General features: G+C 39.6%; 1 protein-coding gene across 2 annotated transcripts; it reads right to left on the bottom strand.

Moving 5' to 3' along the window:
- Window positions 1-328: 328 nt before the first annotated feature.
- On the bottom strand, window positions 329-16,861 carry ibtk (inhibitor of Bruton agammaglobulinemia tyrosine kinase). Of its 2 annotated transcripts, none has more exons than XM_061288607.1 (29): window positions 16,703-16,861; window positions 15,284-16,156; window positions 15,052-15,148; window positions 14,768-14,892; window positions 13,517-13,627; window positions 13,247-13,417; window positions 13,015-13,132; window positions 12,576-12,756; window positions 12,172-12,295; window positions 11,530-11,707; window positions 11,204-11,357; window positions 10,255-10,636; window positions 9,897-10,147; window positions 9,732-9,818; window positions 9,190-9,272; window positions 8,776-8,813; window positions 8,565-8,661; window positions 8,347-8,448; window positions 7,745-7,862; window positions 7,307-7,367; window positions 6,524-6,651; window positions 6,123-6,235; window positions 5,905-6,050; window positions 5,695-5,807; window positions 5,425-5,523; window positions 5,178-5,330; window positions 4,589-4,786; window positions 2,514-2,646; window positions 329-1,267 (listed from the first exon to the last, which is right to left on the bottom strand). In XM_061288607.1, exons 2-29 carry the CDS (start codon window positions 15,605-15,607, stop codon window positions 1,142-1,144), a joined length of 4,011 nt encoding a protein of 1,336 aa, XP_061144591.1. In that variant the 5' UTR covers window positions 15,608-16,156; window positions 16,703-16,861; the 3' UTR covers window positions 329-1,141. The 2 variants fall into 2 exon arrangements, with proteins under 2 accessions (XP_061144591.1, XP_061144592.1); XM_061288608.1 differs by having other exon boundaries at window positions 5,905-6,047.
- Window positions 16,862-17,793: the final 932 nt, after the last annotated feature.

Raw genomic sequence — 17,793 nt, 5'->3', positions numbered from 1 at the left:
CTAATGAGGAATTAATATTTCCCTCACAAGAACTCTCTCCCTGACTTCTGATGTGATGTTTTACTTGTAATTACACCTAATATCAGCGGGAAATTACCGCAGGCTGTGTTCAGATCAGGGTCATCACACTCAATTAGAGGCTGAGATGTGCAAATTGTTAGTGGCTCATGCAGGGCAGCCAATGTGTCAGGAGGCTACGTTTTTTTGTAGTAAGATAGAGATTCTGCACCTCAAAGTGAAGAAAGCTGGGAAATAATTAAGGACATCCAAGACATCACAGTTTCCCCTCAGCCCGCTGTTATATCATTACACTCACGTTTCCACTAGGTCATTGCACAGGTGAGATACTTTATTGCATGCCATTTCTCATCTTTCAGGCTCTTTAATACAAACACAACCCAATCACACAAATATATCACATGGTCTAGCTGCGGTACCTACATTGCCTATACTGGTTGAAGCAAAAAGTAAAATATGTAAATGAGTACATAAGGATAAATGTAACGTGATTCTCTGTTATATCCTATTTAGGCTAATAACATCACAGCACCTTCTTGCAACCATGGGGTGTCAAAGGCATCTCCACAAAATCCACCCTGCAAAATATGTATTATGTCACACCAAACCATGGTTTGGAAGAGTGTCCGAGTTTTGTTTCACTCCACTTTTGTATCAACTGATGCTAATGACATCATAACATCTCTGCAAATCAATCAAGATAAAAAAAAAAGCAGGCAGTGTTGCCATTTTCTAGTTTTAGTTGGCACTCCAAACTTCCTCTGGATTACGGAGAGCTTCCAACAAACCAAAACCTTTCTGTACTGTGCACCCCGTGTGTGCGCCTCCATCTCAATTTGGTTTCTTTGGCAACATCACATCACAAAAACAATTGGGGAAACGTTAACTTAAGCCATGTGGGTAATTCCTAAAAACGGTCCATCCTCCAACATCTCAGAGGGATTACATTTTCATATTTTTGACAACATTCCCCCCCGTGACACGCATTCACAGCACAATGCAGCGAACGATGACAACTTGATGTAACGATGCAGAAAGTAGAATTGATTTCTAATCTATAAGCGCATGACATTAGCACACTGCCAACAATCCTCTCATTTTACTGCCATGTTGTGGCAAGTAATCAGTGTTTGTTCCATATTGGGGCTGCCATGGGGAACGGGGAGGCCCTCTCCACCAAGATCAGCTCATCAGGGTTGTCATAAGCCTTGTAATGGAAAAGAAGGTCTTGAATAGCCCGCTCTTCAATCTACATGGAGAGAAGAACAGAAAGTCAGGAAAAGGAGACGTATTTGAGAAAACCTCTTTTCCAACCAAATGCGGTCAGAAAATCTGCCACAGAGGGAAAGGGGGGCAATTTACACTGAACGCCACTACATCACATCTCATTGTTCCCGCTCCCATGACCTTGCCGAAATTTCTGTTGGAGTTTTTTACAGTCGACTGCAGGATCATCAAATAGTGACCCGCTTGCAAAATCTGGCCCACCGAACCGCCTAACCCAACCTACGACTGGATTTCTTAATTATGAGGATCAAAGAGAAAATATCATATGGTCCGCACTAAAGCAACTGGAAAGAGAAACAACTGAGATTATAAAGGCTAAAATGCTTTCAGTTATCTAATGAAATGGAAAAATAAAATATATGAACAATAAACATTATATAATAATGTTGAGCTAAAATTCCATTTTTATTTAAGTTTTATTTGAGGGTCCAGCCCCCTAGGTGACTACTGGAAAATTCTGACAAATATAGTTGTAAATATAGGTGATCTCTGGTCTACAAGCAGATCTGAATTAACATCATACTGGAAAATGCTGGGCAACACTGAGGTCCACTCAAGAGATGAACAACTAACAACAAGCAAAAGAGGGCGTTCCTTCACGTACAGTAAACATGTTCTGCCTTGTGAATATTCATTGTTCCTACACACCAATCAATGCTTAAAATGAGATATTTGAAGGTTTAAAATGATCATAACACATATGCTAAAAGCAGTTAGCTGTGTTTTGTATTGTTCATTAGCATTAAGATAGTAGCATTTGATGAGATAAAATATGGTTTGGTTGAACACTTTGGCGTTAAAATATACATTTTGTATTACACAATTATTTTTTCTGTTTGTTTTGGGTCTGTAGTACAGCAATCTTCAACTGGGATTAATAACTATACTGCCTTTTCTTTGATTTAATTTAAGCAAGAGCATGGAGAAGTAAAACTATCTTTAAAAAAGTCTCTATATTGTAAATTCTCAACAATCTCAGGTGGGCCGGGAAAGTAAGCCCGGCGATAAAAGCATGATGTGAACCATAGTCATTGGGGGGAAAAAAGGCTTCAGAAGGTGCTGAAAGAACGCTGGCTGGAATGATATTTTCCAACCGTGTTTGGAATAGCGTCTTCCAGAAAGGGAGACATTGGCTGTGGTGTGTCATGGCATGTGTACGTCTGCGTCATTCAAAGAAAGCACTACCACACGCAGGCAAGCCGTGCTACCTGGATGAGTGCCAGTGGTTTCTCTCGGCTGCGGATTAGCGCCGCTTCCTGCTGCTGCTCCTCCTCTACGATGGAGGCAAAGGTCACCAGGGAGGGGAGGGGTGGGCTACCGACTGCTGCCTTCACCCAAGGCCTGAAAGGAGAGACGGGTGAGGTATGAGGAAAGAGATGGTGTATGGAGTGCTGTACTCTCAGTGGGAGGACAAAGGGTTATGTGAACATATACTGATGAGCTTCTGTGTGGGGGAAAAAAAACTGCCCATTCATAGGGCGTCACTGTGTAACCCAGCCTGGATCTCCATTTGCGTGGTGTGTATTTCATTTCCAACACTATTAGGCCAAGATTGTTGAGGTATAAATAATCTCAAACTTGGATAAGAAAAGACATTTTGCCACACTACACTTGAAACACTGCATTCAAAAACTGTTTCATAGACCAGAATGTCTATTTTAGGTGACAGTTAAGTTGTCTGCATTTGTTTGGCTTTTCAAGTCTAATAAAAATTCTGACATGAGAAAATACAGAAACTCCTATTCACGGGGAGAAGGGACTGAGTCCAGCCGCAAAGACCAAAAATCTGCAAGTAATTGACATCCAATCCCTATGAAGTTTTTTAATTGCCAAAAGATGGCAGCAAAAAAAAAAAAAAAAGGCTACTCCCTTCAACACACTTTCTTTACACCAGCATGTCACATTATAGCGCCAAAGCAATGCTGCTATTGCTTTGGCCTAAACACGAAAACAGAAACTAAGTACATTTTTCTGTGAATAACAATGGATTAGTTAAAGAACCACCAATAATCAAAGACACATATGATGCAATGTACTGAAGATGACCTGAACTGCATTTTGCTATTTTTTTTTAATTCTTGCTATAGTTTCATACATACAATCTGCTATTATTTTTTTTATTCTTGCTATAGTTTCATACGTACAATCTATGTAGTCGGCGCAGAAAGTAAGTAATTCGAAAAACAGACGGGAGGGGGGTTAAGATCCTGAGACCAGAAATGAATCTCAACAAACGAGTGTTCCACAAGACGGTGTGATTGGTGCTGCTGTTTCTTGAGTCTTCAAGAAACCAGATACCTGCTCCCTCTTCTGTATGACATAATGTGACATGAAGGGTGCCCTTATCAATTCTTATTACAATCACGAGCTTCACTCGAGACTCACACAGCTGTTTAACATCTGGAGTACTCCTTGAAAATCAGCTGCAGGGTAAACATACAGCACAAGTATGATAGCAGAGATGCAACTTTCCGTACGAGCAGGAACTAAGGAAAAAATGATAAGATTTCCGCCTCAAAGGGTCACAGGCTTTCGAAAATATTAACTATGAAACCCATTTTAATAGTTGTGTGCGTGTACATAGGGGAGGCCTTTTTCTACACAAGTGGTTTTTGTTTGTTTGTTTTTAAGTCAGGTTGACTCTTTGTCTAAGGTCAGGTCAACCATGCTGACCATCACTGAGTTGGGTCAACCTACTTCCACTGGAGTTCAGTTTTCTTCAGACTTATACTCCCCTACTCAGCAAAATAGACAGAACACCGAAGCAGTATTTTGACATAAGTGTTAAATGTTTTTTTTTTTATAGTTAAGGGCAAACATATTTCAGTCATGTTAGTAAATTTGATTTACATTGATCATTTGATCCACACAAGTAGTGAGTCTAATATTTTCAATATTTATTTTTGCACGTAATTTTATTGGGGAACCTGTGATTCAGACCAGTGTTTCCGAACTTTCATTGAACCAAAGCACGTAATTTTCAAGAGGAAAAACAACGTGCCCCCTAAATTGCCACATATATTTGCTCACATAATGTTGACTTTTCAATGTTGATCTGTCACTTTCGTAACAATATAACAAATTGAATTCGGAGGCATTGTAGGAAGACGCATAGGGCAGTACCAATTAAGTGAAATTGGATCATTTCCTATGGTACACCAAATGACCCCTTGTGTTTGGCCCAGTGGGTTCACTGGTTTCTGCACAGTATTGAGTAAAGCACTGTTTTGTGACAACAGTGCCTCTCAGTGATAGCAGAACACACTACAAGTAGTTAACTTACCCAGGTTTCTCCACCTCACTGCTGTCAGTGGATTTGAACGCCACTCTCCTACTAACAGGTGTGACACTGACAGGGAACGCTTGAGTACTTTGACCCCTGTGAGTTCCAGGCTGCCCCGCTCTGATGAGTATGTTCTCCTCCTCCTCGAGCAGTGCCCGAAATGAGCAAGGTGAGGGTTGCGATTGGAGGGATGTTGCCCTGATTATGGAAAAGGATGGAGGAGAAAAATAAAACACACTGAAATGGTGGATCTTTGCTGAAGTTGAATGATAAGAGAAAACACGCATGAATAAGGCACAACATAAACCCTGTCTGGCGATAATGAAATGAACCACCTCTCTTCCTAGAAGCCCAGGGACCAAGCTCTGATGACAAGTAATGACACCAAGCCTAAAAAGTTGTTAATTTCATATACTATGTCACAATATGGTGGCAAAGCACAATTGTTGTTTAAGTGAAACTCCTCAATGCACTTAAAGTAGTTCCTTGAAATCAAAATGTTAAGAGGGTGGCAAAGTTTTATGAGCACAAAAACTCAACAGGACAAGCTATATTGAAAATGGATGGATGAATCCTAGAGAACGCTCACCAGGTCTTCCCACTACTGTTCTTGCAAGGCGTGATGGTTGGTTTAGATGCCGTGGACTCCACAGTAGTCTCTTTATTGCCCAAGGACAACATCTTCCTTTGCTTTTGGGACAATTTTGTAGAACCAGGAGAATATTTGCAGAGGGTAGTGACACTGAAGGCAAGCAGTGGGTGGGCATACCAAAAATGTTATGTGCACTGTAAATAAACCGTCAGCAGCAGCTGTGTAAATACATATGATATTTTACCTTGCGAAGCTTTTAGGAGCTGCTTTAAGGGTCTTGACCGAGTTAGCTTCCATGTCCATGATGGTTCTAAGATCTAAGACTGAAGGTGGATGGGAAGGTCTACAAATCGAAGTAACGCAGTCAGACCACAGGACTACAGTAGAATTAAATGCCCAAATCTGTGTGCGCGAGGCGGGCACAACTGCAGAGATGTTAAACGGGGTGTGTGGCTTGAAAGGTTTAGTCTGCTTAATGGGATGAACTAACAAAATTCAGTAGTGTCTATCTTACCCATGAAGGGTCTTTGGAATATCTTTTGGACCAGAGCTAGGGGGAGGTGGGTGGCCTTCCATTGTTAATGTACCGGGTGGAGTCTTCATCCTCGGACACAAGACCCTCTCCTCCTGTGGAAAAGAAAACAAATTATTTTCCAGGTTTTTTCCTTTTCTTTTTTTCATAAATAACATGTGCCCATTACACTAATAGCAATCCAACACTAACCACAGCTCTGTCATGAAATACTGGTGACTGCACATCTCTGGGGCTACCCAGGCCCATGCAGCTCCCCTCCGAGTCTGACGTGAGCAGCTCCTGCAGTGACTCTGTGGAGGTGCCTTTTCGTGCCTTCACCAGGCATGGGGAAACTGCTGAGAGCAATAAGTGCATGTCACTAAACGTTTACATTTCAAGCTTGCCTGTGAGTGTCTGTGCAACCACACCTGTAGCAGGGGGGCTTTGAATAATATCAGACAGCGTGTAACCTCCTGAGCTGTCAGAGCGTCGCCTTGGTTTCTTTTTGGCCTTCATCTTGACTTTCTTTAATAGTACTTCCCTGTGGATGAAGGGTTTTTAATTATTCAAAAGCAAACGTTTACATTTTTTCTTAAGAGGAATACACGTTTTTAAGTATTGTTTATAATGTTGTCATGCTACTGAGATACTACATCAAAAGCATGAAAATAAGAAAAACCCTGTCTTGCTTGTGATTGTCCATGTGTTCTTAGTTACATGAGTTGATTTAGTTATTTTATGATAGTATATCGTGATTGCTGTCAATGGTTGGGAAGGCTAAGGAGTTTAACTATTGAAGCTATTACAGGGGCCCTTTAGTCCTGTGTACCTGCTGGATTGGTCTAGTTCAGATTCTAGTTTCGAGCTGAAGGCAAAGTCAAAATCCTCATCTTCGTATGTCCTCAGATCTGGGGCATCAGGATATGGAGTGACAATTCTCCTACGCATTGCTGGGATCTGAAATCAAATGTAAAAATTCATATTGCATATAATGTACTGTCAGCCTTCCCTCCCAAAAAAAACTAATTCCCTGAAATTACAACTGGCTCCTGATGTTGTTTGGCTTCGCCCCTATAAATTGGAAGTTACCATAGTGGACGACAAGTTTGGCACAATTTCTACGCTCGATGTTCTTCCTGACACCACCCACCCATGGCAGTGGACAAAATGACACCTATAACTAATGATTGGAAATGCCCTACAAAGGTGAATAATTGTTCAGCATGGTAAGAGAAACTATTCAAGGTATGATTTGAAAAATGATAGGTGTCATTTTCAGGGCTAAGGTTGTCTAAGGTTGCTTTAACACACTGTTTTTACCATTTTCCAATGTTGTTGCTCTACTAGCGCTGTTCATTATTCACACATCCTCCTTGAGTGTCAGAACTTGAAGTTGATGGAAAAAAAACAACAATACACCAATGGCAGCGATTAAGTTAATATACTTAAAAAATAAATAAATAAAAATTGGTACATAAGCTCTGATAGAAAATACCTCCAAATTAAGTTACTAAGAATAACATTTTCTTACAGTACATCTTTATCTATACTATATAAAAACAGCAAGAGGCAGCAGTGGCAACATTTATAGGACAGATGTTAGGTGACTGACCATCCCCTTGTAGGCTGTAGAAAGCTCCAGAAGCACTTCATCACTAAGACAATCCAGTGCTCTAAAGATATCACAGAAAATAATACATCATATAGAGTAGAGACACAAGTAATAATAATAGTTAACTATTTATCCAATACCAACAGTATATATCGTATCACTAGCGTTGGGCAGACTTTTCATATTTCTATAACCATCACTTCAGGATACCAAAAGAACAGTATGCTTATTGTCAACATTAATAACATTGTATCATCAAAGAGACCAAGTCATTTTCAACATTCAATATGAAAAAACACACACGTGTGGAGTGCAAACTGACTAATAGTATGGATTTGTGAGAAAATGTTCAATCTATCAAATTGAGAAGTTTCGGCCCGACGCCTGCAATACTTTGGAAGACAATGGATGCCACTGCATAGTTATTATGGTTCTCACTTTGACTCTAGTAGCACAGCCATGTTCAGCACAATGAACTGGAAGCAGGAGAGTTTAAGTTGCTCTGCGTTGTACATGGAGGCAAATTCCAGCAGCTCAGCTGCATTTTTCAGGGTTACTAGAAAGAGCATATTAGAAAGGTTACAATCAGGCACAAAACTATCAGTTTCTAATCATTTTTCAAGTTAAGTTCAAACAGAATAGTAACATTTAAAGCATGAGCGCAAGGGCGCTTTGACGTCAATTTCAGTCAAAAGCAGAGTTTGGTGCAGAATCAAAATTGCAGCGCTCTGAGATTGATGAAAAAGGATGGAAGCCTCACTTTTTATCTAGAATATAAGAATAGCGATGGCCCATACAATACATTAGTGCCAATTATTCTTGTCACTAACTCACAGGGAGACAGAATATTTTGCTTAATAACTTTGGCTTATCCGCCACCAATATGTAGCAAAAATAAACAGGTTGTATATTGAAGAGCAATATCAAAAAGTATTTATAATTGTAATATTTCTATTACCCATGTTGATCATTATGTAAAGGATACCTGCGTTAAAGTTTACTTTAGCAAGAGAAATTTTAAAAATACAAACATGACTTACAATTCTCTGTGATGACAACCTCGCACATTTCCTTTAATCGTGTGATCAGCAGCTGATCTGCTACAGCAAGTACGTTGCAGACAAAAACCACATTTGTAGACTCTGGAGTAAGACGAAGAAAAGCATATTTATGAGTTTCATATGTATTCATTTCCCAGGGAAATAAAAACATCTAGAATTACAAATCTGTCTTTCAAGCATACAATGTGAGCGTTTACCTTTAACGGTGGGACAATCGTCTGTGTAAATATACTCGAGAATGACAAGCAGAACGTCTGAGGTGGTGGGCATCTGAAGTGCAGTACAAGCTGTAGCCTGAGGGAGGCAACAAAGCATCAGCCCTTGAACTAATGAGATATGGCAGGACAGGTTATAAGCAATAATTGTTTAGCAAGATGGTTACCGAAAACAAAAATAAGCACAACAAACCTCAATCCATGAACTGCTCAGCATACTATGGAAGTATTCTGCAGAAATCGACACAAACATAGGGGAAATGAAAATGGACTTTCTAATTGGTTGCAGTATCTCATGTCAAAGCTACCCATTAAATGAGATATCAACTAAAGAAGTAATTCTTCAAACCATTTTCTAATTTACATAATCACCACCCTCATAAAAAGTTTCTTAGCTCAAGACTATTGTGTCAGAGTCAAAATGTAAAGCGGAGCTGCAGTGTTTGCACATAGCTAATCAGCAGCAAGATGCTCATAATTGAGTGAAAATGTCCTTCCTTGCCTTCAGACTCTGGGCCACTGTAGATGCTATGATTCTATTCTATGATTCTTATAAAGTCTATACAAAATACACAAAAGCATTTTTGGGGTGTAATTTTCTTCATACCTTGTCTCGCACAGAGGACACTTTTATGGCACGGGAACTCTTTGCCATCTTCTGATTTCAGAGTAACGTCACACAGGTAGGAACTGCAAGCCACAAGCAGAAAGGAGGATGTTACTCTTTTTACACTCACCAATTCAAGTAAAAACCACTCTGGATATCATCATGCAGGGTTCCCTCAATAATGGTGAAACTCATGGACTAACTTAATGCATTTTGGTACGTTTTATTGCTTCTAAGTCAGTAAAAAAAATATATAGTATTTTTTTTTTCCAAGGGGAAATTTGTTTTACAAAAACTATTGCTATTTATCCTACATTTTTATCCTACAAGTGTTTAGACAGGTGGGAACTGTGTGTATGTATGTGTGTGTGTGTGTGGGGGGGGGGGGGTGTATAATGGGTAAATATAGTAAATTTAAATCCCCCCAGAATAAAAAATAAAAAACCCAACCTCTACTTTGAGTCACTTCACTTATAAAAGTCACTTATACAAATCGATTGTAAAAAGTGCAGGAACATGTAGTGCATTTTCAGAAGACCAACCATTTATTTTGATTGAACTTAAATTTGTTGCCAGTTTTCTTGTCTATAACATGGATCTTTCCGCCCTCAAATTTGACACCATCTAGTCTGTTGAGGAAAAATAAGATATTGTGATAAGAGTGCAATAAATAAGATGGCAGGTAGTGTTTAGAACATTTATCTCACCGTGCAGACAGGATGCCCAGGCCAAGCTTCTTTGCTACCGCCTGTAAAGTTTTTACTGGGTTGTCCCCTCTTTCATGGGTACCTTTGTCACTTTTACCTTTCCCCTTTTTGCTGGGTTTGGAGCCTTTACTTGTGGCCTTGTTACAATCACCTTTGGCTGCAAGGGGAAGGGAGCGGTAGATTTCCAGTGCTGATCGACCTCTAAGACCTAAGGTCTGCAGGCTGCTGATAAGCCTCTCCTCCTCTGAATCCTACCCAGGAAAAAATGAGAGCGCTTACAGTACACAAACAGAAGATGAAACTCTGACCTGATGGAACATAGTCCAAAAATAACAATGACATTAATTATTTTTCATACTTGGCTTTGTTCCATCAGGGATCCATGGTGTCTAGGTTGCGCCCCGTGCACCAAGAGCTCACAGTTATCGGTGTAGATGAAATGCAGGGCGTACTCCAGCATTTCCGGTGCAATGTTCTCCAAAACTAACAAGTCGCAGCCCACAGAGTCTTCACTCTTCTTCACTTCTTTATCAATATCCTCAATCCCACAACGCTCAGCCATAAACTGTTTACGGAAGAACTCAGACCTCATCGACAGGATATATTTGTGAACTGGGAAGGTGCGATTTCCAGCTTGAAGTGTTACATCATGGATACTGTCCATTTCATCTGCTTCCTCCAGAAGTTTCTTGAAGTGTGTGGCAAAGGAGGGTGAAGAGATGCTGGGAATCTCATATAAACTGGAACAAAGGGGGGAAAAAAGTTTTTAAATGCATTTATTTTTAAATGATAGTTTTATGAGCCATCTTTTTTCCTTTTGCATTGTTTTTGTGTTGGGTTTAGTCAATTCAGTAGTTTTGCGCACAAAGTGGTAGTGAGGATTACAATACTGAACGCAGTAATCCGCAACCTTAAAGCCCTTTCTCAGCAGTGGGTTCTACACGATGCAAATTTGCGCCCTTTGCAAATAATTATAAGGCTCTTTGTGTACAGTCTTTCGAATCCTAACTGAGTCTAGTGTTTTTCTCCCATTATGCTCCCCCACCAAATCTGTGCATTGCAGAAATAGAAGACAATTTTAATCAATTACGGTGATGGACCAAACAAAATGTGGGGAATAAGAGGGGGGAAAAAATTGCTAAAAAAAAAAAAAACAAGGGAAAAATATAAAATCTGAAAATATTTTAAAAATACATGAATACGCTAATCTTTTGCAGCTCCTGATGATTTTTCTGGGTAGAAGAGGGGGCAAAATGGCTCTTTGGTAATAAAGGTTGCAGACCCCTGGCCTTCCAGTGATTATGTACCTAGTTTTGGGGTCAACTTGAAGCACTCCAAAATTTCGACCGTTGGAGTCCATGGTGATACTGACAGCTCTGTGAACGTAGGGAAGCTTTTCCAGACGAATTCGCTCAAACACCGAGCCAAAGTTTGAATGTCCACAAACCTCTACATTCATCTCTGATACAAGAATACACATACATAAGAACTATTAGAATACTTAAGCACAATACTTTAATTCACAATGTGTCAAAGGGGTAGAAAGTAATCAATAGGTTTCTTGATAGAATAATACATTTAACAACATTATGTGCTTAATCAAAAGTTATTATTACTATTTCACTGAGTTTACCTTTTTTCTCACCAAACTTTTTATATTCACCAGCCCACACGCCACTGAATCCCTCCCCGTCCTGAGTCACAAACATCATGCCATTTTTGCTGAGAGCAATGTCGGACATGAAAACCTGGCGCCCATACGCCCACTGGCAATGTCTCATCGAGCTACCTGAGGAGCGCCAACAGAACACCTGACAGGGATGGAAAAATACATAAGTTACTCAAAAATCTTAGTCATCATTTCTATCTACAGGCCTCCATCGAGACAAGACCGGTTAGGTTTGTATATCTGTCCACTATGCAACAATATGATGAGTTAGATAAGAGCAGAAACAACAACGCTACAGTAAAATACAAAACAGTATTAGTCTTAATAATAGCCAACCATGTCCGTCATATCAAAAGTACTCAAGAGAAGCCTATACTGTTTCATTCTCCAGTCCATAAGACAATTACTAAGTAGCACTGTACAATGTCAATTCAAGAGGCATTCAAATGTGTTTTTATTGTTTTGTTTTTTATTTACAAAACTGAAAATCAAATGCTAATCTGATTTTTGAGAATCATACATAAAGATGAATGCTGTCATGGTCATTTGGATTCAAAGAAAAAAAAAAAAAAACTAATTTCCTGTTTTACTTTTGTCTGCACTTACCCGACCAGCTTCATCCAAAGCCAGAATGGACAACTTTTCCCCCCCACAATCACTTAGAATCTTGGGGTTCACGCGATGGTCAAGATTTCCACCACTGACCAAGACTTTTTTGATGTTGAGCTGCCTGAATGGGTGCAAGACCAGACAATCGTCATTACTCAAAAGCAACCAGAAACGAGTATCACCTTGTTATAAGCAGATGTTTTAATAGTATGCCATCAAATCAGTGAGTGCAATATAGTTAATTTCTTATTTAAAGGGGGATTTTATAATCTCCCACAGAGTGCGTATGTACCTTTTTAATTATTATGCTCTATCAAAGGCAAAAATAATGACTAGTGATGACAGAATGAGGAAAATGCATGTAAAATATTCGCTTTTGCTGTGATGGGCGTTTTATTGACCTTGATGCCATTTTTTTGCACTGGTAGTCAGTCAACAAGTAGACATCTCCTTTCTCCGTCACTATCACAGTAGCGCCACCACATGCGGCAGCCATTGCTATGTTGACATCCTTGTGGTGCAGAGCAGATACCTGCCGTGGGACTGTTACACATTTCTCCCCATTGGGATCCAACAGGCAACCTGAAAACCAAGCAAATTTTTTTTTTGTTGTTTTTTGTTTTTTAAATACAATGTAAATAGAAAGGGCCTTTGCAGGATATACAGTAGGCACAATCCTAATAAGTTTAGAACATTTACCGCAGACGTAATAATAAATTCCACAAGAGAGATTTTTTTGCAATGTTTTACCTTTCATTTTAACACAGAAAGCAAATGGATTATCTTTAACCGCTATACTTTGTGTCACCTAGCCACACCAGTTTTTTTTTCAGGTCTTACCAAGTTGCCCTCCATTGAGTCCCATTGTATAAACTGCCTCCTTAGTCCAAAGAACTGTGTGAAACCTGCCTGCTGCGACTCCAATTATAGTCTTCCCTTTTAGTGTCTTGGAAACCACCTAAATACAAAAAATTAAACAATAAGACAAAGACATTTGTAGACTTATGGGGTTCATAATTCCAAAATATAAATAGATGACAATTTAAACAGCTATCTAATATGTAATATTCACCGGTTTAGGAACATGTGCCGAAGCAGGTGGAGGAGTCAAGCCGAGCTGGTGGTAAGTGTTGAGTCCAAAAGTGTAAACATTGCCTTCTTCGGTCAGCACCACTGTGTGGTCTTTAGCTGCTGCCACCTGAGAACAGTGTTGGGACATCAGGCCCTTCACCATTCGGGGAACCTAAAGAACATGGTGAAGCAGAGCGTGTACAAACTAGAGCAAATGCTGCTTGGATATTTTATACGAAGCTAGGATGGGCATTGATGAAATAAATCTCACCAGGTAAGTCTGTTCATCTCCATGTCCAAGCCGTCCTCCTTGACCATGTCCACAAGTGAAGACCTGACCTTTTTGAGACAGAAACACTGAATGGAACTTGCAAAGCACCACCTAAAAGTGTGATAAAGAAAACCATTAAGTAGTTGAATTAACCATGTTTGAAGGCTCAAAATAAAATGAATAAAATAAACGTCACTTTTACAGCATAGACAGGACATTCATAAATGCGTTACAGGGGAGGGACAAATACAACCCATCCCTCAAATTGCTGTTTGCACAAAGACTTGTTCCAAATTGACCCCATCATAGACGTCGCCATCTCTTTCCACGTCCATCAGCCAAGGCCACTTGGAGTGATAGTAAAATACTTGGCCAATAAAAAGGCTGGCGGACAAGTGGAAAAGCAAACATCATTACTAATACATGGCCCTCCTCAAACATTCAATAGAGCACAAGGATGTTTTGCCAAGTATGACATTGATGTGGACATCATGGTTGTTCATTTAATTAAAACATGTCAATGTGGAATTAATATTTAACTTCTGGCACCGGTTGCATTGGAATAAGAAGACGAGGGGGATAATATGTGGAGCAACAAAGTCATTGCGCGACCATGAAATTAGATCCACCTGCACTGCAATGGGATGGGATTCATGAAAAGACCCAGGATGACAAGTGATGACAGCACTTCAGGAAAAATATTCAACACAAGCAAAGGCACCTTGCGCCAAACAGTAGGCCAGAACGTCGTCTCTCTCCAATTACACATAAGAGCCTCCGTGTGACAAATTATGTAGGAAATTGCAGCCAGGTTGGCACAGCCTGGCAGTTAACTATATAAACACGCTCAGGCTTAAGTGACAAATCAACGTCTAAAATTGACATTTATAATACCCTGTGCTGACATGGCTGTGCCATCATTATATACTTCTTTTATAAATGAAATAATGTTTTATGTGGTCGTTACGCCATTGAAACAGACATTCTTGTATGAGCTCATTCATTTCCTCTCTCCTCCAGAGACATAGTTGCATAACACACAACTCAGGAGACTGTTTTGCTGGGGTACCCAGGTGGTTTCCTCATTGGCCGAACGGATGGTGCCATATTTTTATGCAACACAAACTGTCCTGTAGTGAGTTTGGATTTGGAGCAGGACACTTTGACTCATGCAAGACCTTTTTAATAGATGGACTAAAAATATGGAATGTTTGGTAAGAGCAACCAAGTTGCTAAAAACACAAAGCCTACCTGCTTAATATAAACTCCAGTCCTGGGAAACACATCCACAAGTTCGGGGTGCTGTCGACTCTCTTGATTACCATGCCCAAGGCTGAAATTAGTATTATTTCCCCATGTATAAACTTCAGTCGGGTCTGTAATGCGTAAAAAGAAAATATATAGTTATATGTAGAAGCAAGCAATAATTAGGACGTACATTTTCAAGTATGGTTCCGTGCTTTGATTAATGTGAAAGTGGAGTATTTATTTGACCACCAAATCATGCTGTGGTAAGGGTGAAACAGTAAATTTACCAGCATTTGTTAACACAACATGAGGTGGTCGGTCCTTCATCACCAGGTCCAGAGTTGAAAGACCATCCTTATCCTGAGTGGAGAGGACTCCACCGTGCTAGACATATAAAGCATAAAAACACTCATTAAACTTACTGGAGCTTAATTTTACGAGATCACATTAAATAGCTTTTACAGCAGCCTGTTGATCGATGACCACCTTGATGTAGTAAATCTCAACTTAAACATGTACCTTGACAAGGGAAAGAAGACAGTGGATCTGTCCATAGAAGACACTGCGGTGCAGAGCAGTCCAGCCCGATTCTTTGTCCTTCACTGTCAAGTCAGCCTTCTTATTTTCCAGCAGCCACTCCAGTAAGGCCTTCTTTCCCAGTGAGGCAGCCAGGTGCAATGCTGTACGGCCAAATTCATCCCGCAAAGTTGCTGCATTGTGGCAGTGCGATGTTAAGAAAGCTCGCAACCGTCCTTCCGAGCCACTCGTTATTGCTGCTGTCACCTCATTTGCATGCTGCAATGAGCGGCATTTTGGAGTACATTCTGACAATTCCAGATTCATTCTGGGCTATCCAAAATCTTCCAAATAAGGCCTGCTGTCTTTTGACACTACCCTAAATTACAAACTGAAATAAAGACAAACCAACATGCAGGAGCAATTACTCATGCACGTTGCAGTGACAATTTGTAATGAAACAAGGCTTCTCTTAATAAGGGAGAAAAAAGATTAACACAAAACAAAAAGTTGAGCTGGCCGTGCTGTAGAGTGCTAGAATTGTGCTTGTGTTGAGGTTCCACTGCACCCTAGCAACCCCAGAAACTGTGTGACTTGCTCAGTCTACCATCTCAAGAAAATACAGATCACAAGCCAAGGCTTTTGCCTCATAATGATCACTAAATAAACAACATCAACCTGTGTTTTATCTTCTGTACAAAATCATACAATATCATAAAAATATAATTTGCTTTTATAATTTACAAAAGGCAAAACATTCAAGAATTCCTTCAACGTTGACACCCTGCAGTCCAACCATCAACTTGAGGGGAAAGCCGACCTTTCCCCTCAAAACTCACGCTGTGCTTTTTAAAACGCCATAATTGAAGGAGAAACCTGTAAAAGAAAAAGTGTACAAATTATTTCATTAAATGAAAGTACAGCACAATTTAAAAATTGGTTCAAATGTGGTTTGTGTCTGGAAAACTTTGACCAGCTGCTTTATCTTCTTAAAATTGTAAACACAGAATGCAATGGACCTGCATCTAAGACTCCAAATGTATGAGTAACATGTTTGTCGTATTGATTAGGATGACTTGGCTGTGCTGTAACAATCAATTTCGTCATTTAATGCAATTTCCAAGCAAAAGTAATGCCTCGGTTTGGGTCACCAATATTAGCAATCTTGGTGACTGCTTGGCTTAGCTACGAAGCGAGATAACGGCTTTATCACTCATACAGTCTAAAGAATAACAATGGAATTACACTTTTTAATGACGTAAAAACTAAATCATTTTTCCAGATTAAACCAACCTGAAAATCATGTTACATTTCAATAAGGATATTAGCCAGAGTAGTTGCTAGGTAGGTTGACTGACACATCATCACAAACTAGCATAGCCGATACGTAATATGAAGTTGTATGAAAATCAATCTCATTACCTTCCGCTAGATAAAGTAAATAGAGGAAATGGTGTAATCGTTGATATCAAACATGTATATCCACTGTTCCATAACTGTAAATATCTTTCACGGTGCCGTAGCGTAAATGTATTTGTGTCCTTGCCTATCCGGGTTAGACAACGCTCGATGAACAACGAGACTTTTGATTGGTGAAAATTTCTGCATTTGAGTCTCCTATTGGATGACTTTTTTGGCGAACCCGAGGCGCTCTGTGATGTACCGTGTTGACCCGAATATAAGACGACCCTGATTTTAAGACGACCCCCCTATTTTTCAAGACTCGAGTTTTAAAAAAGACTTTTTGATCACCAAATTAAATGTTATTACAGAAAATGATTACATCTGAAACAAATTATTATAACAATATATTCGAGAGAAAAAGCATGTCATTTTGCCTCATTCAAACTATGCAAAAACTGTCTATCACATCTTAATATCTGTACATTTAAGTATGTTAACTAAAGTGCAATCACATTTGTAAATGAATGACTTCTGGGTTTTGAAATGTAAATAAAACAATATATTGTGATAAAACAACAACATTGCAATAAAATAATGCAAACTGCTACTGCTATTGTTGGGGAGCCTGAGGACTGGGTTCGCTCGGATGGTTATGCTCTTTTCGGGTGTCGGTCAGAACACAGGATCCCTCCTGATCGGCGTTATTTAAGACCCTGTTCAATCTTTGTGGGGTAATTGAAAATGCAGTCACTGATTCTTTTTTTTATTATGTACTATAATAATAATACAAATAAAATCAAACATATGTGGTAGTGTATTGCTTTCAGCCCCAACCCATGCTTCATGGAAATACTCAGATAAATGTCTCATTGAGCCAGGCTCAGAATACGAGAGGGTCACGAGAGGGTCACGAGAGGGCGAAGCTAGTGTTACACAGGATCCACAGCAGGGCTCCCAATTATGACATATTGATGAGTGCACCCTTACCTGACCAACATAAACTTTAGCACTCATGTGTATAATGATAACAATAGGAATATCTTTCCCAATGATCTCAAGTATTTTTAACTCTAATATGAATGAAAATGAACATACACTTCAGAGTAACT

The sequence above is a fragment of the Syngnathus typhle genome, linkage group LG10, assembly GCF_033458585.1.
Source record: "Syngnathus typhle isolate RoL2023-S1 ecotype Sweden linkage group LG10, RoL_Styp_1.0, whole genome shotgun sequence".
In the NCBI taxonomy this organism is placed as follows: Eukaryota; Metazoa; Chordata; class Actinopteri; order Syngnathiformes; family Syngnathidae; genus Syngnathus; species Syngnathus typhle.
Note: the sequence above shows the minus strand (reverse complement) of the source record. Positions and strands in the feature narration are given on the sequence as shown.